This window comes from Pholcus phalangioides, unplaced genomic scaffold (assembly GCF_987345545.1).
Source record: "Pholcus phalangioides strain wild (caught in Gottingen) unplaced genomic scaffold, Ppha-v1.0 ptg000017l_1, whole genome shotgun sequence".
NCBI classification, from domain to species: Eukaryota; Metazoa; Arthropoda; class Arachnida; order Araneae; family Pholcidae; genus Pholcus; species Pholcus phalangioides.
The window spans coordinates 66,659,798-66,684,751 of record NW_028301610.1 but is presented as its reverse complement, the minus strand read 5'-3'; the positions used below and the strand labels follow the sequence as shown (position 1 = coordinate 66,684,751).

The 24,954-nt window shown below is 36.1% G+C and overlaps 1 protein-coding gene and 1 long non-coding RNA gene across 2 annotated transcripts in view; one reads left to right on the top strand and one right to left on the bottom strand.

Moving 5' to 3' along the window:
• The window catches only part of LOC149074660 (tyrosine-protein phosphatase 10D-like), a 403,111-nt gene that overhangs the window by 202,577 nt on the left and 175,580 nt on the right, over nt 1–24,954 (bottom strand). Inside the window, exon 9 of the mRNA XM_089247098.1 lies at nt 13,911–14,171. Coding sequence (XP_089103224.1) covers nt 13,911–14,171 — 261 coding nt within the window. The remainder of the gene's footprint in view (nt 1–13,910; nt 14,172–24,954) is intronic.
• LOC149074661 (uncharacterized) lies at nt 23–5,139 on the top strand. Its single transcript, XR_016194498.1, has 3 exons — nt 23–125; nt 3,392–3,494; nt 4,973–5,139. It is a non-coding gene; the product is annotated as an uncharacterized LOC149074661 (long non-coding RNA).

Here is a 24,954-nt window from a genome sequence, read left to right as displayed (position 1 = left end):
TGTCAGTAAGCATCAACAAAGCCGGCCATTTTGAAAGCACGGCGTTAGTTACAAGCTGCGAAGGCCGGCGATTTTATTGTTTATTAACGAAACAGTTGACGGCGAAGACAGCGTTTAGAGAAAAGGTAAGCATTATTTCACTATTGATATCGAACTGTATGATAAATTTTCCAAGTATTAGATATTGTCAATGTTTGTTTATTTTTATTTTTTTTTACCGTCGTTTTTGATAAATCCGTTCCCTCCTGCTGGGCTGTGATCTTTGGCGGGCCCTTAAATCAGGTTAACATGGGCCCCCTGTAGTGAATTTACAGTGTAAAAAAATAAATAAGGGTTGTCACGGCACTCTCTCTTGAGCCGTACGTGCCGTAACCTTGGAGCTGAGGCTATTTGAGCTCCTATGGCCCACATCAGGGGCGTAGCCATAAATTTCGTTCGGGGGGGGGGGGGAGGGAACCAAAGTGATAGAATAATAGATTTGGCCATCTTTTTCCCTTACATTCGATCATTTTCTCAAATTTCGGGGGGGACACACCAGACCCCCAAGTTCCCCCCCCCCCCCGCTACGCCCTTGGCCCACATCCAGGGGTAGGGCGCTTAGACTAAGATCTGGGGCCCTTCTGTATTCCTAGCATGGAAAAATCAAAAATGATGGTATTTTCCCCGGGGGGGGGGGAGCCCTGTCAGCCCCACCCTTGTGATGAGCCATGTTGAGCTCTCCCTATAAATTTTGTGCTGAGCCCCCAACCCATATTCACGAATATACACAATACCACACACCATTCCTCCTGCCTACGGGACGATTAGGGATTTTCAGCCCCCTCAATATTTTTTTCTTGTCAATAATTTTCATGTCAAACTGAATGATCATGGGCAAGGTCGTAGCGTTCCGTCTTGGGGTCCCTGTTAAAAGGTCGCAAAATAAGTAAACATATTTTTTGTGAGGCTCCATTTGGCTCGATGCCCCAGCCTATTTACAGGCCCGATTATGCGCCATTTTGTATCCTAAGCCTCACCCGTGGGCTATGAGGGCAGGGGTTTTTATGTTCTCTGAAGTAAATTTTTGTATAATATTATGTATATTTTATATGAATTATATTTTTATGTAGAAATTAGTTATTGAATTTTGTCATGACAGAATTCAATCATCGTGCCCCCCCTTTTCCCTGAATGCAAGGGGGCATGCTTAAAATTGTTTAAAGTATGCACGTAATAAATCAAATATAAACATGGAAATTTATTTGAAATCTATAGTATATACTTATTTGAAATTTTACATGCTATGAGTTAAACTTGACTGAAACTTCAACACAATGTGATAATTGGCTATATAAAAATATCGCTCTTTGGTTTTGGCACACTATTCTATACAGTGTTAAAATATTTCATCAATAACAATGTAACTCCTTTTGTCTCTGGCCACATTCCTTACTCTCTAGGTCACTCTCATGCTTGCACACTCTATGTTGCTCTTTTTTTTGCCTCACAGCCTAGTTCATTGCTCTTTAAGCCAATCCCATGCTTATACACACTAACAAACCTGATCTCTTCTCTGTAGATGTCACCTTTTCATTATTCGCATGCTTGCACGCTCTCTAGGTTATTCTATTCATCCCTTGCTCACTCATTTAGTTGCTCACTGACTTTTTCCTTATTTTCGGAGTCACTCCCATGCTGGCATACTCTCAAGATAAATCATTTTTAGGGTTATTTTTTTTTAAATCGTTTTTTTTTTCTTTTGTTTAAATCACAATTTTTTTTTATTTTATTGATTTTTTTTTAAACAAAATATATAAAATATATATATATTACTAACACTAGTCATTAATCTATGCTTTCTTTAAAGAATATAAAATTAAAGAAATTTAAACTTACACAAAAGAGTTATAGATATACTGTACAAAATAGTATTATTGTACTATTTGTACAAAATAGTTAATTAATTGGCTATTGGTTTCAGAATTGCAAGTATGTCCTTGACATTTCTTTTTTAATAAATATTTAAGATTTCACTAGAGATGTTACTATCTGAGATCTTCACAAACTTTGGTAACAACTGACGAATTTTTAACATAAGATTCAAGAGAATCACAATAAGTATTCCATCATACCTCTGCAGGAAGACCAATGCACTTCCACCTTACACATGATACCATGCTTTTGAGAGATGATTGCGGAGGTATCTAAATATACTTGTAACATGCTTTGTTACATCAGTTTTAACCAAATCTTCGACTAACAAGTTTAAAATGTGGGCACTGTAGCAATATGTAAGTCCCGAAAAGCCAAGCTTTTCATCCAGGGTCTTTCTGGATGAAACCATATTTGCAGTAACAAAACTTGATATGTTACATATGAAGTTTTCTTCTGTTGACTCCACTGAACTAAAAACCACATTTGCTAAATAATTTCCAGCATGTGATAAGCCAGATGTGTCAATAGTATCAACATAGATGGCTTTACCACACCATTTGATAACACACAGAATTTATTCATTATCCATCCATTCATCGCCATGCAATTTTTGATTTTCTAAGTCAACTTATAATATAGGCCTACATAATATACATTATAATATAAAAATATTTGAAAATATATTTAAATTAACTGATATTTAAAATAATCTAATAATAATTTAAATCACTTTAGAGCTGCATAAATAATTTTATTCAATTACAACAGATAATTTTTCACATCTGAAAAAAATTGATTTAAATCATGATTTAAACTGCTGATTTAAATCACTACAACCCTGATCATTTTGTCACACACTCACCCAATTTCTTGCTCTCTCCAGGTCACTCCCATATTCACACCCTCTAAATCACTTTTTGTTACTCCTATGCTTGCACACACTGTTACTCATGTACTTGCACATTCTTTTTGCTGCATAGTGACTTAGTTCCATGATCTCTTGGTAGAGTGGGAAGGTTGAATGACATGACCAGTTGACCAGTCATTCCTTAAATTTGCAGCCCCTTTGAAATTTTCGCCTTGAGCTATAGCCCACTTAGCCTCTTTGTGAATACGCCATTTGGGGGTACCTTACCAGATTCCTGTCTGGGGGCCATCTTCAAGATGTAAAGAGGTGGCATGCCTACTTGGTGATGTTGAAAATATTTATTAGCCCATTAACTATATATAGATCATGGGGCCTCTGATATACTAATCTGGACCCATAATCGCTCAGAGCAGAATTTTTTATGTGGTTCTGTGTAGTATATTTCTAATGTAAGTGAACAGTGATTACATTCTTTTTGAGCTTCCCCTTTCCACTCTATATGCAAGGGGCTATGATTAAAATTGTTCAAAGTATGTTCGTGAAATATTAATAAGCAAATGTATACTTTGAAATTTTTATACCACATGTACCTATTTGGAATTTTTCTAGGAGTTAAACATGACACAGTGAAACTGCGATACAATGATAATTCCCTATGTAATGATACCATGCTGTCGTCTCGCACTATTCCACCAATAAATCATGTGCAACGGTAAGTATTTTTCTTTAAATACCATTAAATTGGAATTTTACCTTTTATGATATTTTATTATTTTAAATAAAAGTTGTATCAGAAAAAAAGAAAATCAACATGCGTTCTAATTTGTTGGAAACTGATGTTCAACTGCCATGGGGGCAAATGTGGTTAAAATGGTAAACTTGTATAATACAACCTTGAAAAAGTTAATGAAAATTAATTATCAAATATTTTTAGTATAGACAATTCCTACAATAATGATGGTAATTTTGTATAATTTGTAATATAATTTAGATGTACAGTATATATGAAGTTAATGCATTAAACGATTATTCTCTGAGTGTGATTGTTCAGCTGATTGCTATACAGGGTTGTCATGAAGGAAATATTGCTGAGTTGGAATATCCCTCATATCATATATATGGCCTTGCTACGTTGAAATAATCTGTTTTTACAGTTCATAAAACCTTGACATGAAAAGTCCAAGCATAGGTCTCCATACACAACTAAAAAAAATTAAAAATAATTTGAATTCTACACAAAATGTTTTCAAAGTGGTGCATTTGTTTGTAGTTTATGTGTACAATTGCAGACTATTTATATAACTTGCAATAAAATAAGGAGTAAAATCAAATTTCAGGATACAATGTAAAGAATATTCATAAGTACAGTATAAATGTGTTGTTGTTTTTTAAATTACAGTTTTTCCTGCTGCAACTGTGCTTAGGTTTTTGAAAATGTGATTGTGGAGACTTGAGCAAAAATTAGTGGAGCTTCTGCATTAATTTTCATTTCAAAAACCATGTTTTGAACAATTTAGAGTGAAAATTAATTATCAATATTTTTAGTATAGACAATTCATACAACCTGAAAATTAGTTTATCAAATGAACAAAACATTGCTTTAAATCTTGACTTCTACAAAAGATCAAGATTTAAAGCAAGATCTGAGTATATTCTTGTATATGCACACACACACACATAGTTTGTAATTTTTTTACTACATTTTGTATTATTTTCATTCTATAAAACTGAATTTGTTCGGCTAAGAGTTATCCAGTAAATTTCAGTCACTGTTTAGAAAGTCCAAATCAATCCAGAAATCAGATTTTTTTTAACGTGAAGCTCAAGATGAACACCCGCTGATGCAAAACATTCCCAACATCCAGTGCAAATGTATCATTAGCTATTATTTTTTGTGGTATTCGTGTGATTGGTCTGAGAGATTATTTTGATGTTAGAGCATATGAATTTTTCACACCATAAAGTTATCAAAGATATTGGTGGGACACCAGCTCAACATTTCAATATATACCTATTTAAAATTATCATGATTTCGTGAAATATTGTTGGGAGGGGGGGGGGGGGCTTGAGCCAGTGAAAAGTTGCACCTGCGAATCATACTCATAAAATATATTTCTCTAATGTAGGCTACTATCAAAATATTCTCAATATTCAATAAATTAAAAGAAATGTATTTTCAATGTTTTATAGGTTTTGTCTGAAACATAAGATTGCTGAAATTTTTTGCTGGCATGAAGCACCCTGTTCCATGTGTAATAAAAAGTTCGCAGCTGTGTTAAAAAAATTTATCAATATTTGAAAATATCTCTTTAAGAACTTGTATATGGAGCAATATTAAATCATGTCTAATAATTCTATTTGTGCTCGCTTTATCTTTGCTCTCTTCATTTAATCCCCAGAAAACTAGAACCAGTTTTATTTGAACAGGTCATATAAAATGCATTTAAAATTATTGGTGGTGTGTTCAAATGGCCTGAATTTCTAGAATCCTGTACGTATATAGTGTGAGGTAAGTACGCCAGTAATAGGCTTCCTTTTTCAAGTTTTAAAAAATATATATCAAAAGTTATGAGAAAACTCTGTAGCTTTTTTTACCAGATACCAAGCTATATTCTTTCATTTGCCGTTCGGTGTCCAAGCTGGTTTCGAAAAAAAAAAACTAGGTGGAAAAGGATGCCAATAATCAGTCAAAGCAAGACATTTCATTTTGCACTAAGAGTAATAATTTCATATTCTAAATACAAAATTGATTGTGCTTTAAAGACGTTTAACAAATTGCACATGAAGTTGAAAGGGTGGCCTACTCTAGGGTCAATCATTTTCACATTATTCAAATTGTATGACATGTGACATTGTAATCAGGCCTACCAATCTTGCTGAAGTGATACCCTCCTCTGTGAACAATCTTAAATACATTTTGCTTTCAAACATATATCTTTTAAGAGAATTCTTTTCTATCTACATACAGATATTAAGACAAAAAAAAAGAATGAGACTAAATTCCTGCAGAAGCAACTTCTCGAATGCTTAAATATAAAAAAAAATGAAGCTTAGAGAAAACAGAAAAAGCAAGAATTGGAAAAGAAAAGAATAAATAAAACTCAAAATAAAAATAAAATAAATAATAAAAATTAAAAAAATAAAAGCTCTCTCAAAAATACATATAACTATATGCCTGTTTCAAGAAATAAAAGAAACATAATTGCTCAAGGTTTTTGAGTTTGACAGGAAATAGGCGTTTTGTTCATGTACAAAATTATGTGTCTACATAATACGTCCAGATATTATTGCATTATTTCCCACAGTTGAAATCGAAAGAACAGCACCTTGTTTATTCTGTGGATAAAAAAACATCACCTGTGAAAGAATACAAGAAAGTCAAATTTTCATTTTAAATTATACCAGAGACCTATTCCACTTATAATATTTTTCAGTGATGTTTCTTTTTACAATTTTGTCAAGCCTATTGCATATTTTTCATTGTTTTCATTCAATATCTGGGTGGCCATTTACTGCTATATGGACTGTAAATATTTTATTTATATAATTCTTAGCAGTCAAAATTTGATCTAATAACAATAACATGAGTTTGAATTATAATAAATTATTATACAAATAATTATTTCAAATATTAAAAATAACATTAAATATTTTGAACTGGCTCACTATTGTTACTTACCAGTAAATTCTATTTTTTACGTTCAGAACACATAAGTGTTTCGCATAGTAGTATAGAAACTGAATTCTGAATGTAACTAGAACTTATGCATCAGAGTTTTTCAACTAGTGTGCTACGTGAGAATTGTAGTTATGCCATAAACATTTTGTAAGGAAATTATCAGATTAATTTTTAAAAGAAGTCTGAAGCCGCAGATATTGATTATACAATATCTGAGTACTATACACCCATCCTCCGGGAACGCTTCGATATCTCTATGAGATGGGAAGCGGGGTGTGTCTGGTCTTCAAAGGTCAAAGTATCTGAGTACTTAAGTGCGAGGAATTTAATTCTTTTTTTCAAATTAGATGTATGTGTAAGAGGGGAAACTGAGCAATTTTGAGAGAAAAAAAGCAATAGTTTTTTTTTTTTAATATTTGCCATGGTTCATTTCTGTTATTACTTAATGGAAGAATTTTCAAGAATTGCACAAAAAAAAAGCATATAGAAATACCTCTGTTCTCGTTATCATATTTATGAAAAGCAATCTTTTTTGCATTTCATTTGATACTATGGAACGCAGAAATCTATTACAAATAATAAGTCTTACAAGAAGATATTTAAATCTATCCCTGCTCAAAATTCAACCTAGAAAAAGCAGACATTGTAAACTGTATTAACTTGGATTTAACATTAAATTAACAGCAGAATGAGTTTTTGAATTTTAATTTATTTTTTGTGACCGATTATAGTAAATAGTTATTTAAAACATATTTTGTGACAATCATAACAAAAAATTATTTTTCTATTTTATTTGAATTTAAGTGTGCCGCAGGATGAAGAAAGGGCCGACTTCTCGAAATAGAAATGTGGCGACATGTTTTATATTGTAATAACAAATCATAGCTAACGTAATCGTAAACGTCAAACTACGTCGACAAATGTATGGCATTTTTATATCTGTGTCGGGTCAGATATAGTTCGACGTCGGATTCGCTACATCGAACTATACAGACAAATATATGCCATTTTTACGTAGAACGACATCGGTAAACGACGTCGAACGTTCTCGGGAGAGATGTAGTTCGACGTCGGAATCGCTACGTCGAACTATACAGACAAATATATGCCATTTTTACGTAGAACGACATCGGTAAACGACGTCGAACGGTCTCGGGAGATATATAGTTCGACGTCGGATTCGCTACATCGAACTATACAGACAAATATATGCCATTTTTACGTAGAACGACATCGGTAAGCGACGTCGAACGGTGTCGGGGTCAGATATAGTTCGACGTCGGATTTCGCCAGGTCGAACTATACAGACAAATATATGCCATTTTTACGTAGAACGACATCGGTAAACGACGTCGAACGGTATCGAAATCTCTACGTCGTTCTATATTGATGTGCTACTGGGGAAGGGTGAAACCACTGGCCTGTTAATATATTTTGTTTTTATCTAACACTCAAAGCATTCTGTACAAATCACCTCTCTCGATGCACATTTGCCGCACACTGGTTTTTTGCATTGCGTACAAGATTGAAGTGTTTTATTGAAGATTGAAGTGTGAGTGTGCAGTTTCTTCTCACTTGACATTTCTGTAGTTTTTTGTCTCCATCAATAGGTGTTTTGCATCTTATCGCATTTTGAATTGTAGTTTTCAAGTTGAAATACTCCGCACAGAGTTCTTCACATAACTGCAATATTTAAGTTTTCTTAGCGATTTTTTTCTTGTGACTTGTTTGTACAAAATCCAAGCATTTATCGCTGACATATCCAAAATGTTAGAAAATACATGCATTGTCCACAGACGACTTCCAGTCTTGGTTGTGTATAATCGCAGCATTTGAACCATGATGTCGACTCCACATTTAGTTTTGGTATTATAGGCAACTGTTTCTGGGGTCTTTTTTTTGACAAGGTATCATTTCTCACAATTTTACATTTCTTATTTCTCAATGGCGTTCTATTTTGTACCAACGGATGCACCATTGGATAAATAATTTTATTTTGATTTGAATCTTCGCCATCAGAACTGCTACTTGCTTCTCCATAGGGTAGATCTTATGCTCTTCTGCACTTTCATCATCACTGCTTCTAGAGTTTCTCTCGTGTAATCTTTGCAACTCCTGGAGTATTTCTAGAGTAAATATACGTTTTCTCGCTATTTTTAAACTGTTTGAAATGATCATGTGCACTCAAATTTTCTACGTCCCAGGACAAACAATTTATTGGATAATATGGAAAGAATGCTTGACAAAAACCGAAAATTACACACCTGTGTCAGACACTTGCAGATAAGAATGGGAGGAAAAGAAGGGTCACACGGAAGGTCAAATGCAAAAAAAGACTTTCAGAAGGATTATAACCTACTTAAAAACCAATTGTGATGATGACAGTAGTATTTACCGCATAATGTGCTAGGATATAAGGAAGGGTCAAAATGACTCCCTTCCGTCTTTCTAGGTATTATCCGCTCATATCTTCGTTGTTAAAAAAGATTACAAAAAAATTTTGGTATACAATAAGAACATGCTAATTCAGGAAAAGTCAAGAAATTTCAGGTGGTTCGGTTTATTCTTAGCAAAGATATGCAAGCTTAAACAGCGTGCAGGGTCATAATGACCCCCGTCCGTCTTTCTAGTGTTAATCAATTTCAAGTTCATTTGAGTACAACATCCCGCAGAATCCCAAGGGTTCTGTTCAATCCTGTATAAGCAGCTATAGGTTGTTTCTCTACCTTGGGGGGGAATGAATGTCCCCCCTCTGTTCTTTTGCTTTTTTTAACCAATAAATTTTTTTCAATAAAGGGGGGCAGGGAGATCACCCACCCCATATCCACCATGGAACTTTGCAAGATCACCTAAACCTTCAGTAATTCCTGAATATTCAATGTAATCCATCCCTGCACACGCCCATGCGGATTGTATATACAGATGTCTGGCAATCCTAGACTCTCCCCCACCCCTCAATGTTTTCATTGCATCAGAGTTATTTGACACCTAGGATGAAACTTTCCAAAACAAGCTCCATGTGGGTGTTTGCACACGTTGAAAATCCATCCTATGGATGCAAAACTACTATTGACCATTTTAAGCCGTGTGCACGATGGCTGTGTTGCGTATCGAAGTGCTGCGACACATAGCAATAGTGGGCACAAAAGAGCTTAAAACATTGTTGAGTGGTGTGGGTGACAAGTAGTTTGTCTCATCGGTTCAACGATCGACGGATTGCAGTCAGAAACAATGAGCATCACCAGATAATGATGTGCATCAGAAGAAAACACTGTCTAAATAGAATGTGCATGAATAAGCCAATTCCTTTACTGATTGCATTACCGAGCGCAGACAAAACATATTGGCGAAGGTAAAATAAAAAATTAGAGAAAACTTTGCTCATAGGAGATGAATCCATCGTGAGGGCACACATACACTGTAAGGCCAATTTTCCAAATCCGACAGTCATAGACCGATACACTCGCACAGGGAAGCACAGTAGGGGCTGACAGGACTCCAGCTCAGGGGTCCCCACAGGATAATTCTTGATTATTATTTTTTCAAACAATAGCGGACCCCACTATACAGGGGATAGTGAAAAAACTGGCCTGTGCGTGCCGAGAATATGAACTTGGGGCCCTACCGCAGGATGTGGGAAGGGGTCATTGGACCAACCAAGAGCCTTTCGGAGGATAAATTTCACATATTCCTATGCACATATTTCAAAGTCCAATATTATACACTCTATCGTCCAGTGGTTCTCAAAATTTTGTCACCCGTGATTCCCTAGCCTAATTCATGGTTCATCTGCAGCTTTCCAGAATAGTTCGGCAGATTTTCTCATTTTAAAGAATAACTTCAACGCATACACAAACACACAAATCAATATCACAAGCTCATCACGATGCAGGGTTGGAACTAAGAGGGTTGGGGTGCAACTGCACCAGGAGGCAAAATTTAGGGGGCGGCCATTTTAGGTGAGAACAACAAATACTGTTTTAAAATTATCAAATTTTGGAATTGTGGGGGCAGCAAAAATCCTAGGTATGTCCCTGCCATGACATTGCACACTTTGCATCGCAAAACAATTAATAGCGAATGATTTGTCAATTCAATCACAGACCCTATTCTAGTTCGAAATTTATCTTCTCGAACTCTTTTGTTCAGTCACATGCGCTTACTACACAATTTTTTGTTTGCTATAGCTAGTCGTGTTAAGCGAGATAACTCGCTCCGATGTGGATAAATATATTTTTTTATTTCATAAGAAGATTCTCATTTTTTTTCTTTTTGTATCCTGTGTATATAATATGGCAAGTGTACGATAACAGATGAGGTGGCATGGGGGGGGGGCTCAATTGCTTTTAAAACATACCTCCATCCTAATATGTGCACATTCATCTATCTTAACTAAACCGCAAAACTTTTCTCCAACTCCCAATCCCATTTCATCTGTAATCACCACAAAATTTGTTAATCACGACAGTACCCAATTGTCCGAAGAAAATACGTTAAAAAAAAAACATACAAAATTTTTACGACACAAAATAAAGTGTTCCAGACTCTGCTACGAAGCTGGGCTGGAAGAGATCTCGGCAACGGGATAAGTCCAATGGCAAAGTTCTGGCGTTCATTCATTCATGCTATAGCTAGTCGGTAAAGACCGGCGTGACAAAAAAAAGGCTGATATATTTGCAAAAAACACAACTTACTTACTTCATGGAAAAAAATTTGGTGTCCTTTCTCATGGTCCCCACAAGGTAGGGAGGGCTATAGCCTTGAGGCCCGGGACAATTACCATCATTGTTTTTTCCTGCTATAAATTCACTATAGAGCCCCCATGAAAACTCTAGATTTGCAGACCCGCCAAAGATTCCAGCCTAGAGGGCCCTGCTCCACGATGTGGGGGGGTCATCCTTTCTCATATGGATGGAAACCAATATTGTTCCTAGTTCAATGCTTCAGGGGAATATTGTAGATGTTCAAAGGTCCCAACAAACAAAGAAAAAGTTCTTTTTGTTCATCCAGCTAAATAGCTTTTTCCCCCTGCCTGTAATGATACCCATCCCCAATATATGCATTGACAGATAATGTCTTTCTTGTTCACCCATCCCCCACCCCAGCAAAAAAAAAGCTTGGAGAAAAGAAACAAAGAAGAAAAAAATACTGAATGCCCAGAAAAATAGAGATTCAGAAAAAAAAACTCAAGACATAAAAAATCTGTAACCTTTGAATAAATTTTATTTTCATGACTTCCATGACCTTTTTCTCATCCCATGACTTTTCCGTGATGGTGGAAACTATTATTAGGGAAATGATGGTTGATGACACAGTCTTCTATAAAATGTATTTTAAGAACATTCTTAACACACTGCAATGCATGGAGTTGTTCGGTCTTGAGAGATAAAGATTGTGTCTGCAAGGCAGTGACGCATCAAAGATTATTCCTTTAATGTGTAGTTTCTATGCAATGTTGTTGTTTTTTTTTTGATAAAACGAAGTGATTCCATTAAGCTAGGTGATTCACTATAGGCATCCATAAAGAATAAATGAATTTACTGAATTAAAGAGTAAATGGAAATAATAATACTAAACTATTTTCATTGGCCTTGGCCAAAGCATCGCCTGCAAAATTGAACTGAAATCAAATATTTATGTTCACTTAGGGTGGCCAGACATCCCAATTTTTTTGCTATTTCCCCCCATCTCGAAAAAGGCTTTCGGGATGCCTGTTTGTCCAAGTTTTTGCTTGTGCAATGAAATAGCATTATTTTCATTATTTTTCCCATTTCAACTTTTAGCTACATTAGATATTATGCTAGAAATTTATTATTTCACTGTTACACTTTAGCCATGTTAATATTTTATGTAATCAAAGGATGACGAACCAGTTTTGAAACATTGTAGCCCCATTTACATGTGCAATATTGTGGCTTGAATGGAGGTTAATATTCCCCAAAGCCAATATTCACCTGCTCTGCATTTTTTTTCCATTGCAGGCCCATTTAGAAATGAATGAAATGAAGGAAGTTTCAAAGGAATTGCGGTCATATTGCAGGCAGAAATTTTGAGGGCTTTGACACTGAGATTATAAATGTATTAAAGAAACCAGACATAGCTAAGCCTCTGCTTCGATGGGTGATATAAGCCTGTTTTCTCATAAGTTTTGGATTATATCTTCTATGGAAATCTTTATTAGTACATGTATCAGTATAATGATTTCAAGAGGTTTTACGTTACATAAACCTACTGAAATCAAAAATTAAAATTAAATTAAAGCACTTCTGTGAAAGTTCACACTGAAAATATTCATAGTCCTTGGAACGAATTAATCAAATTTACATTGATTCCTATGGGGGAAAACTATTTCGGTTTCTGAACAATTTGGTTTACGAATGAAAATCCAGAACCAATTAGTAAGTTTGTGAAACGAGGGTCGACTATTCGTAGAAGCATATACATTACACTATGAGTACACAAGTTACCCCCCATCAGTAATTTATGAGTATATAATGTTACGCATTTCTCATGGCATACACCTTTCAATCATATGTATATGGGACGTTTAGTCAGGCAACCATAACTCCCATTATCCTGATGTTATACTCGCTTTTGCACCTCTGTGTAGATGTATTGCGATATTTTTGTAATACATTATTAGTTTGGAGTTTTACACTGGAATGCCAACCAAATGTGAGTTTTGAAAATGTCCCGGTTATTATTAATGGATGTCCCAGTTTTTAACAATGATTTCCAGGATTTGTCCCAGTTTTGCAGACACCTCATCTGGTCACTATGTTCACTCAATCTATTCAACTAGGCAACTTGGCAATTCTGTTACAGTCGTTTATACGATGTTCAAGAGATATTCAAAACATCGTATAAATGTGTAAGACTGGGATTACACTATAAAAGTTTTGTAAAAGTGTTTTTATAAAACTTGAAAAATACAACCAATAAACTGATTGGTTGCATTTGCTCGAATGTAATCAATCAGCCTATTAGTTCTATTTTTCAAGTTTTATGAAAGCACTTTTACAAAACTTTTACAGTTTAATCCCTGCCTTAGTCGAAGTCTAATAACTGAGACTTTTTTAAAAAAATGAAATTCCCCCCTATCCATACATACAAAATGTTAAAAATTTAATGTGTTTGATTGCATTCCAATTCTGTTCTAATAAGATTAATAATAATCCCATAGAATCCCTATAATATACTTGTAGCTTCTATTGCCCCCGGACCATTCCACCACTCTCCAAAGGGCAACATTGCCAACTTTGGGAAACACTGGTTTAGATGATGATGGTTACACACTAAGCATTACTGGGTATAGTCAATATGTAACCACCTTCACATGTTGATTTGGGCTACGAGTCCAATGAAATAATCAACAGAATTCTAATTCACTGAGCAGAATGTTTCTATAAATATATTCAGAGTATATGTATAAAAGAAAGATTAACTCACCCACAGTTTGATAATATGAATGTGGTTCACTTTTTAATCCATAGCTGATAGCATAAACTTTGATTTCATAACTAGCTCCAGAAAATAAGTTATCTATTAAGAGCCAATTATTTTTAGTAGTATTCATTTTTGATTCATTTGTGTCATTTCGCGTCCACACAACTGTATAAGAATCTTGTCTACTGGTTACATCAGATTTCCAAGAAATATTCCATCCACCTCCTACAGGCTCCAGCATTTCAATAACAGGTGATGCTGGCCCTGAAATCAGTAACAAAGTAATTTTTGTTAAACAAAAGACAGTATGCTCAGATTTGAAACATTTTACAGAATGAATGTTAAAAAAAAATTATAACTACTAGAAAAAAAGTGTCAACTTTTAAAAAAACAAACCTGAAATATAGCATTTTCATATACACGATACCTTAAATGCCCTGATTTTGATTTTTTTTAATACAACAGTAAAATACCATCAAGTCTGAGATACTTTATTTGAAAAAAAACATTGATATACTTCATGTATGAATAATCATATTAGGATGAAAAATAACTGGGTGGGCATCTTTAATGCATTAATTATCCTAAACGATTGATCCAAACACATAACATTGCTTTGCATGAGAGGCAACTGTTTTAATTCTATTACTTCCTGTTTTCAGATGGCAAAATGACAAGTCACTTTTTCAAAATTTCATGTTGGCAAATTTGTAAACAATATTTTGCCAAAATGCGATACTGTAGCTTTTTGACTTTTATATAAATATAAAAGTCAAAAAGCTACAAATAGTATATATATATATACTTATGACATTTTTTCATCTGAGCACAGATTTTTAAAATCAACATCATACCCATTTCTTTTCTCATAGAAATATCGTTCAAACTTAATACAAACAGTTTCTCACATATTTACTTTTACACAAATGATTTAGCACATAAAAGACTAATTTTGAAAGCACATCTTTTGATGACAAAAATACAGCTCTGAATGGCTGTATTTTTGTCATCAAAAGATGTCAGTCATCCAAAAATATATTAAATCAAGAGACATGGATGTAAAACATAACTAGCCAAACCATAGGTAGCCTGGTAGAGGCAGAGATGATTTTTTCTTTCCTTAAAAAAAATCTCAAAAAATAAGCATCTTCACACAACATCCGGTTTTCTGTACATCTTGTATAAACAAGTGGAGAGAGATATCATGTCATACAAAACCATAAGGTAACAATATTCAACCATTTTTCACTACTCAGGTATAAGACTTGAATTTTACTTGTAAAAGTTTCACATTCTTGAGGGTCAAATAATAGAATGAAACCATGATGAAAACAAATGTTTATAAAAAATTATGTAAAAAAATGCACATAAAATAAGATGGACAAAATACGATTATTTAAATCAGTTTTTCTTGACCCTTTTTCCCATCTCCCACCAACAGTGCAATGTGATTAACCTCCTTGAACCCCCTTGGAAGTGATTTGTTGAAATATTCAATTCTTTGTAATTGATTGCATTAATTGTGCATTTAATTGTTATGAAAACTCTAAACATGAGAGATAATTGCTATTTTTTTAAGTACTCGTAAATATAACATATCAACACAACAGAATTGAAATTACAAGTTGATTTTGAAAAACTAATTTGTTACTTTCACATAATATTTTCAGATTGAGGTTTTTCTTTGTAAGGGTTAATACTTATATATCACCTGTATCGTTCCACATATCACTTATTCAAGCAATTTCTAAGTTCCTTTTCAAAAAAGATATGAAGGCATAATGTTTATCTCTTAAGTCCCTTCCAACTGAAAACATTCAAATTTTACACGATACATTTCTGTGAGCTAAAAAAAGATATAAAAAATGAAGCTAAAAAATGAAATTTGAAAGTGTCAAAGATTCATAATAAATAATTGAAAAATTTGATTTTTTTTCATTTTAACCACTTTATGATCATGGGCATAATATTACGTCCAAACACCAGTAGAATAAATTCAAACAAGTTCACTGTGTTGTCTTTCTTCTCTCCACCATCATGAAGCTCTATAGTAACCCTATCTATAGAAGTAACCTTTTTTCTCTCCTTTCTTTGTCAGGGTCAAAACTTGCAGGAGGAGGTAAGTTTGGTGCCCCGGCACTGGACTGGAGGGACGAATTTCACCCTTTTACTTCTCTTTAACATTACAAGGGGAAACAAAATGCTGACCAAGCATCAGGTCACTGTACTGCTCTCGCGGCAGACCCTCCTCTCGCTTAATAAGATTCATTTTTGTGATCCCATCTATCACGAATATTCATTGATATTTCCCGTATAAAGCATTTTTCCCGCTTAGAACATTTTTTATGTCGTTTTTAAAAAAGTATTATGAGTGGGATCTACTTGTAACGTTTAATCCAGGTACTTATTTATTAGCACCTGAAAGATTTAACATTATTGGATGGGGCCGAGGCCTATATTTTCAGATATTATAGAGAGGGCTATGTTTAAAAGCCCTCCTTTACAAGGCTAGGTTTTCTTGGGGCTCTGCTCTTTGCTCAGATTTTTCATATTTTTAGGCCCCCACTATGGTGAATTTGTAGACTTGAAAATAAAAAATTATGAGAAGCCCTGTTAACCTCACCCTGTGAGGGCCTCTACAGTGGTGTATTTATGGGGGCTTAGCGGACCAAGCCCACGGCGGTAAGTTCATCGAAGGGGGGATCAAATTTGAAGAATGATTGTCCAAGAAAATTGGGAGAAGGGTGGCAAAATTTCTATAACCCTCAATTAATCCACCTCTGCCTAGATAGCCAGAGGATAGGTCAGTGAGTGACCAAAAAGTGATCTAGAGAATTTATAAGCATGTGAATGACCAAAATCATTACCTGGATGTTGTGGAGGCATGTTAATGACCAAAAGAGTGATCTAGACTAATTTTTTTTTTAACCATATTTTTTTTCTCGTGTCTCCCCTGTCTTACCCAGGGTCTAAAAGCAAGATCCTTTGTACGTATTGAATTGATTTTTTTCAGTGAATTTATGCTGAATGAAAATTTTGCAAATAAGATTGGCCTCCAGACCACTGGCCTAGAATTTATTGATCTCCCCGCTAGTCCAAGTTCTATTCAGGACCACCTCAACATCATGGGGCCCCCCTAGGCAAAGTGATGCTATGGTAGTCCCATACTTAACTGGAAATAAACAGCCTACATATTTCCTACTTTTTTTTCAAAAATTAATTGCACTATACAAAATATCATAAGGTGGGGTCACTTATGGACACAAGACCCAAGGGCATAACCCCTCACATGAGTGGGACTGACAGAGCTGCAGCCCGGGGACTGATATGGTTTTCATCATTTTTTGTTTTTCACACTATAAATTTAATATAGAGGGGTCTGTGAAAAACCCCATTCTAGGGAACTTCCTGTTAATGTAGGCGGTGAGGCCTGGGTGGGTCCATGCCCTAAGACGGCCCTGGTTTTATGGGTGGTTTTGTTGGATTCTGTAAGTGTATAGTCACTAATTTTATTTCTTCACACCTTAATTTTTCTTCTCAATTCTCTGCAGTCCTCCAAACCACCTGTCATGGCCCTTTCTCCATTTTCTTCCGTGGCCCCCTTGAAGTATCCCAGTACCACTAGGGGGCATATGGCCCCCAATTGAGAACCGCTGATCTAGACAATGAGCAAACTTGTGAATAGTGCTGCAACTGGGAGGGGAGAGCAGGCGGGACTGAACCAGAAGAAGCACTGAATTCCCCCTTCAACTGTTTCTTCTATATATTCAAGGGGCGTGAAAATTCTGGCCTGCACCAGGTGACAAAGTATGCAGTTGTGGCACTGATTGTGAATGACAGAAATAGTGACCTAGAGCGTGTGCAAGCTTTTAAATGACCCTAAGAATAACCTAGAGCATGTTTAAATGATCAAAAGAGTAACCCAGCAAGGAACCATGTCAGTGAGAAATGAAAAAAGTGATCTAGAGCATGTGCAAGCATGTGTGAGTGACCAAAACAGCATGCAATCATATGAGAGAGCAAGAATGTGAATGACTAAATTCGTGACTTAAAGAGAGAGAGAATGGGAGTGACCAAAAGAGTGACTTAGACCTTAATGACAATCACAGGTGTATTTGCAAAAGCGGAGGCAGATCAAGCGGTTTATTGCACAGGGTGGCAAATTCGAAGAAAGAGTAGTCAAGAAAATTAGACTGGAATTGGAGAGTGGCAGCAAAATCATAAATGTGCATATGGGGACCTTGTTAATGTCATTATCAGTGAATCCGCAAGCAGGGGCGTCTGAAGTTTTTTCGACCAGTTGGTACTCACATATGCGTTCGCCGCCCAGAGGGGGGTGCACTCCCCCTCTGCCTTGAAGGATATCAATAATTGAAAACGTATTTGTAAAAGTAAATATTTTTAAAAACACACAAATATATTTTTGTACAAATTCTGTATACCATGGGTGGCTTGAGCCTCGGGGCAAAAGTCTCACCATGCGAGACGACATTGGTTACACGCCACTGCGGCATATAAGCCGCATCAGTGAAACGATCCAAAAAATTCTCAACTGTGTTCCTAGCTACATAAAAATGCATGAAAAATTAGTGTTCTCCGATTGTCATTAATGCACTATAGTCTGAGTGTTTTTACAGACCCGAAACACATTCTTTCTTTCTCTAAACTTTTCTGCAATTATATTTCTCTTTACTCCTGATTTATTACTTTTCCCTATAGCAGTAAGAGACATCCCTATTTATATGCTGCTACAATATATATCTCTCATCTATTTACTCTTTGGCTCCAGTACTTGATAAATTAATTTTTTATTTCCCGTGATAAGATACTTTAGTAATAATTTCTAATAATTCATTATTGGAATCATATAAACAAGTCATGGTTTTTTCTTTATAATTATTTTTGCTACGAGCCTAATCTATGAAAATATTTTATTATGTAAATCTTTTGAATTTATACAAAATGCTTTCAATGCATGCTTACTTGCATGTAATTATGATAGGGTAAGGTAATTAACAAGTCAGGTGACCAATTAATTTCCCCTTTTTAAAAGTTTGGAGCTAATAAAATGAATTTTCCTGATTAAAATTTTTTATGAATACATTCAAGCTGACTTCATTTTTTTAAATCACCAACCAAAAAAACTATGAGAATTTAAATAATTACTAATTAATTTTCAAAAGTTGAAATTAATGGGATTAAAAATTGGCGCGATGGTGTACGCTGTCGTAAACATCTGACTGGTTAAGGTAGATGGGTACTTTTGGAATAGCGTACAATAATTAAAACCCGAAAGTGTTGACTGTGAAAAGGTCAACTAAAAATATTCAACAGACCCTCAATGCCGCGAGCCATTGAGAGTAAATTAAATTTCAAATAATTTGGCAAATACCAACCAAATTTATTGCGGTGCTAATCATAACCAATTGGTTGTGATTAGCACTGCAATAAATTTGCAATTGAATTAGTATTTAGTCATTCCAGAGCACTGGTTATAAACGTTTTCTACAATCCTATGACGGAGGGGGAACAATAATTAAAATGAATTTTTTTTCAGTATACGATATGCAGTGGCGGCTCAAATGAAATGTGACTCACGCAGACCCATGGAGCCACAGAATAAGCACCACATCAGGGTTAAGGAAAAAAAACAATTAGATAAAAGTTTGAAAATTTTTCCTAAGGGTGCAACGAAAAAATGATTTTCATGCAGTCAGATGCACCAACTTCAGGACCGCAACTAGCTCTTGGGCACCGAATACATCATTATTTTATCATCATGAAAATTTATACCCCAGTAAAATATTTCATTTCGTACTTTGAATAGGACCATAACTGGGGGGGGGGGGACACCTGCCCTGGGTGGCAGTTTTAGGTGGGAACAACATTACAAAATTATCGAATTTTAAAGTTGTGCGGGCAGTAAATATCCTAGTTACGGCCCTGCTTTGAGTACTGATAAAAAAATTTAGAAAATTGAAATATATACATATAAGGAAAAAAAGTCGGGAAAAATGAATTTCACATGCAATATAGAATTTTTTGCATTTTACATAACCTTTTCTCGTCAATCTTTATTGGATTCAGCTTACGCAACGCTTATTTTTCAAATAATAGGATTAATAAGATTAATAACGCATGTTAAAATACACAAACTCACCCCTGATGTATTTTCATCGAAGAAAAACTTTTTTTTACACAATCGAGCATGACAGTTTCAACTGTAAATCTATCGATTCAAGTCTGACAATTAAGAAAAATAACACTCTGCCGTTAAGTTTCGAAACAAGATCCTATGAGAAACAGTTTCTATACGAAAAATCTACTAACATATCGCTGATAACAGTTTCGTTTATCAACAAATTATATGAATCTTACCACTATCCAGTGAATTCGTCTGTTGAAAAATCCAAATATGAAATGCTTCATCTTCACTATTTAATGTTTCTCGGCTACTACGGGCACCGCGCTGAGCCGTCAATATCGATGTGTGCCAGTTTGGTGCTTTGAAGCGATTCTTTGTTAGACTATTGTGGGGAGCTGCGAAAGGTGCAATGCCGCTACGTTGGCAACAATTCTGGCCAGCAATGGCCATGCTAAACATAGGTAGTACTGTACTTTTACTCGCTATCTAACATTTAAAAAAAAGAAGACGGCGACTAAGGCAATTATTGCTATGCCGTTGCTGTAGGCACAACCATGCTAATAACATAAAATCAAAATAAAGAATTGGCCATTGGCAAAATCAGACAACCAAAATCTTCTCACAAGCTTCTACAGCTGGTTGTCGGCAAACTTCACTGATCGTTTAATAGCATTTATAGCTTTGGGGGAAAAGAACTTCGGAAAAAAAAGAAAGAGGAATATCAATGGTCTTGAAATAGTCTTTTCTTCCTTTTGGGGTAACTTCGCCCCATACCTACATACCCCCTTAACCCACAAATATATCCGCTGGTACTTCCGCTTTCTGGCACCCAAGGGGATGTCGGTCAAACTGAAAAACCCTGTCTTTGCATATGCTCTTTGGAATTCCTTAACTAATTGTAAAAGCCCTGACCACTTTTTGATGTTATCAGGGTTTGAAACTGGAAGCTGTTTCTTCTCCCCCAAAATGTAAGTTTAAGGAGGAAAAAAAATCATGTTTCCCATTTCAGAAGAAAAGGATTTCTTTTACGAAAATTGCGCCCCCACTAAATTTTGTTGCCAGGTGCGACCGCACCTTTCACAACTGCCTAGGTCTGGTCTGCTTCAACAAAATGGAAAGTGAAAAAACAAAGAGATTAGTATCGGTTTGAGAAAGGGGGCCTTCTGTCACACGGAACCCTTGCGATGGTCCTAGATGCATACCCCTTTAACGAATAATATTCGGTATATAATAAAGGAATAAAAAGTGAATCGTTTCCTTATCCAAGATCACTGACCCTCCTGAAATCCTTTGGAAGAACCAAAATAAAAAAAGTTCGAGCCCATGTGATCATGCGCAGAACTACCTTTAAACTAGGGATCTAAAAATCATACCCCTAACTAATGGGGGGCTAACAGGGCTCCTACCAAGAATGAAAATTTGTTTTGACACTTCCCCCTCCCCCCAGCCGCCAATTCTACCTTGGAAATACAGTATACAGCGGCACCCTGTCTTGGCCGATCTCGTGGCACACCCCCTTTCACTTTCAGGTAGGAACCGTGGCTGTACTCAGCACTGTTTGATTTCCAAACAAAAATATTGCTCCAAATGGAACCATGGCTCCAGAAGCGTGCGCAGGAAAAAACAAAGACTGGGCCTCTATGTGATCAGAAATAGATAACTAAAAAAATTGAAAATATTTAAGAAAATGTAATTAAAATATCATATTGGTATATAGAGTAAATACCCATACATGATATTTTAATTAAATTCTTTCATCTTAAAATGCTAATTTTTAAGAGGTTAGTACCGCAAGTTTTTTTGGAAGATATTTCCTGTATCCTCTCTATGGCCTCCCTCATCCAGCAGCAGAGCCTCAGACTAAACATTTTATGTGCCCTTCTATAGTTAATTTTCAATGTGTAAAACAAGAAAATGATAGAAAATGAAAATAGTCCTGCGACTCCGGGCTGAAACCCTGTTAGCGAGCTGCCCCTGCCCAATATAGTCTTTTAATATACATTAATGTAATGAGATTTTTTACATAAACAAATTTAGATATCAGTGGTTCTAAAAGTGAAGGTTGCGGTTCCTAGTGGGTATCACTGACTTTGTAACATTGATGCGTGCCTGTTCCGTGCTCTAAATTGATTTCTTTCAGCACTTATAAAAGGCGGAGGAGAAACGATGGCTAGGACCACAGCCCCAGCCATGGGCCCGGGACGATTCTCATCATTTTTTTGTTTTTCATGCTATAAATTCATTATAAAGGGGCCCGTGAATGCAGGTTGCGGCCCCCCCGCAAAAAATACCATTCTACGGGCTGGCATCTTTTGTGCCCTCACAATCTCATGGCCTCCACATCCTAAAGGGGCCATGCACGAGGGAACCGTGGTTGGCAAACACTTGAGAACCACTTGAAATTGTATAAGGGGAACTATTGCTTACCTACCTGCTTCAAATGAAAGAAAGTCCAGAAACTCTCAGAGGACTTGCCTTGATGTCTAAAGCAGCGGATCTCAACCTTTAACCTTTATCTACTCGGGCAGCTCTTTTTAGTATATAATTTCTATGACGGAGCTCCGTAGGTTCGTCTCTTTTATTTATTTATCAAATTTACTGATTTATTCTATTTTCTTCAAGTGACTGCAGAGCCCTTCCCAAAGTGCACATCATGGAGCACCGGTTGAGAACCGCTGGTCTAAGGAAATAAATGCATGCACAATTGCACCACTGTCAAGACCTTATAAGCAAATTAACCTATATCTGCCGGCATAGGCGCACACTGAATTTTCTCGAGGGGGGGGGGTTAAATTTTTTTCCCTGCAAAATAGCACTATAATCTTGGTTCAAACCCCCCCCCTGCATACGCCAATGTCTGCCAGTATCAGTCATGAACAAGGAGACATATTTTCCTTAAAACATCTTTGCAGGCATTCATTTATTCGACTGAAACGTGTGTCTGCATCATTCCATCAATACAGAATTTCATTATTTCATTTATTGTAAAAGACTTTTACCCTGAGGTAAAGAAAGGACGCCTGCGTGCAGGGCTGCAACTAGATACTTCGTCACCCGGGGCAAACCGGAATTTTGGTGCCCCTTGCATGCAGAGGAAATTATATATATATATATTCTTTCTTTTTTTTAATATATAAATATAACCAGCCAGATAGCCAGATCGAGTCAACCAAAACACCAAGACCAAAGCTGATCCTTAGCTAAGGCTCTCTCCAGACAATTCCCCATTTAAACCAAGCCCACATTGCTCACCAAAATAGGTTTAGGGCGAGACGACTCGACCTGGCAGTTATATATATGTGAGTATATGTGTGTATTTCTCTTTCCTCTATTCAAGTTGTTCATGCATTTCATGTCCACAACACACGTGCGTACTCATATTGTCGTATTCATGTTGCTCACCAAATAAGGTGCTAAGTGAGATGCCACGGGTGCTCCCTAATTGTATATATTCCCCCCACATAATACTTCTATTTTGTATATTTTCATTAAATCAGCCGGAGCGAGTGAACTCAACCCAATAAAACTGATGCTGGCTTCTAGTCGCAAGTTATCAAGCCCATTTGCTCACCAATAAGGTGTTAAGCGAGATGACTCGCTCCGATGGATATTTTATATTTCTCAATAAAATTCCCATTTCGTTTTTTTTTTGTATCCTGTGTATATAATATAGCAAGTGTAAGATAACAGATGAGATGGCATGGGGGGGGGGGCACTTAATTGCTTTTAAAACATACCTCCATCCTAATATGTGTACATTCATCTTAACTAAACCCCAAAACTTCTCCAACTTCTAATCCCATCTCGTCTGTATTCACCACAAAATTTGTTAATCGCGACAGTACCCAATTGTCCGGGGAAAATATGTTGTAAAAAAGTTTGTATGTTTTTTTTTTGACACTAAATAAAGTGTTCCAGACTCTGCCACGAAGCTGGGCAGGAAGAGATCTCGGCAACGGGATAAGTCCAGTGGCAAAGTTCTGGCGTTCATTGTATGCAGAGGAAACAGTTAAAAAATGAATTCGGCGCCCCTCCTGGTTCAGTGCCCAGGGCACCAGACCCGCCTGCTCCCTCCCTAGTTGCGCCTCTGCCTAAGTAGACAGAATCGTAAAAAAAAGCGGGTGTAGGCTCCAAAAACACCCATCATAGGTGCCTGAAGCTGTACAAATAACCACTGGATAAGTAGAGCATCACGACAGAACAAGACACAAGGCATATAGAATGAGGAAAAAAAGATTTCATTTTTTGTTAGGTTTTTGTTTACTGCAAAACACCGTGAGTGCTCAAGCAGCAGCAGCAGCACCCCCTGGTTCTGATGCCACACGAAAACATATGCATCTGGATACCCTCCATCCCTTAAGCAAAACAGGGAAAAGGGGCACAAACAAAAATGTGAGAAAGCAAGGGGAGGGGTGTGGGAGCACTACAGTAAAATGTTTGCTGTATCAGCGCCTAAAGGCTCTATCAATTGTGATGGCAACTGAAACTCGAACAAGATTTCAAGACTCAGAGGAAACAAGCAGTTTTCCCTTTAATTTTTTTTTTTCGTGTTCGATATTTATGGGAAAAAAATCAGAAACCTATATAGGAGATTTTTATTCCTGAATTAATTCTGTGGGTGCTCTGCCCCATTCTACAAGAGAGTGTGGGTGCTCGAGCACCCACAGCATCCCCCGCTCCGACGCCACTGTCCGCAAGCAAATGCAGCTTCATTCCCTGGGAAAACTCCAGATATGCGACAAAAGTTATAGAATCTATTTTTTTCACCCACTTATTTTAAAACTTAAAAATTTTCACTTACCAAAAAAAACCTTTTATTTGCAGATCCAGCCATTTTTCATTCCACCTCAAGCTTATATGTTTAAGGACTGAAGCAAAAAAGACCAGCTGGAAACGGATGAT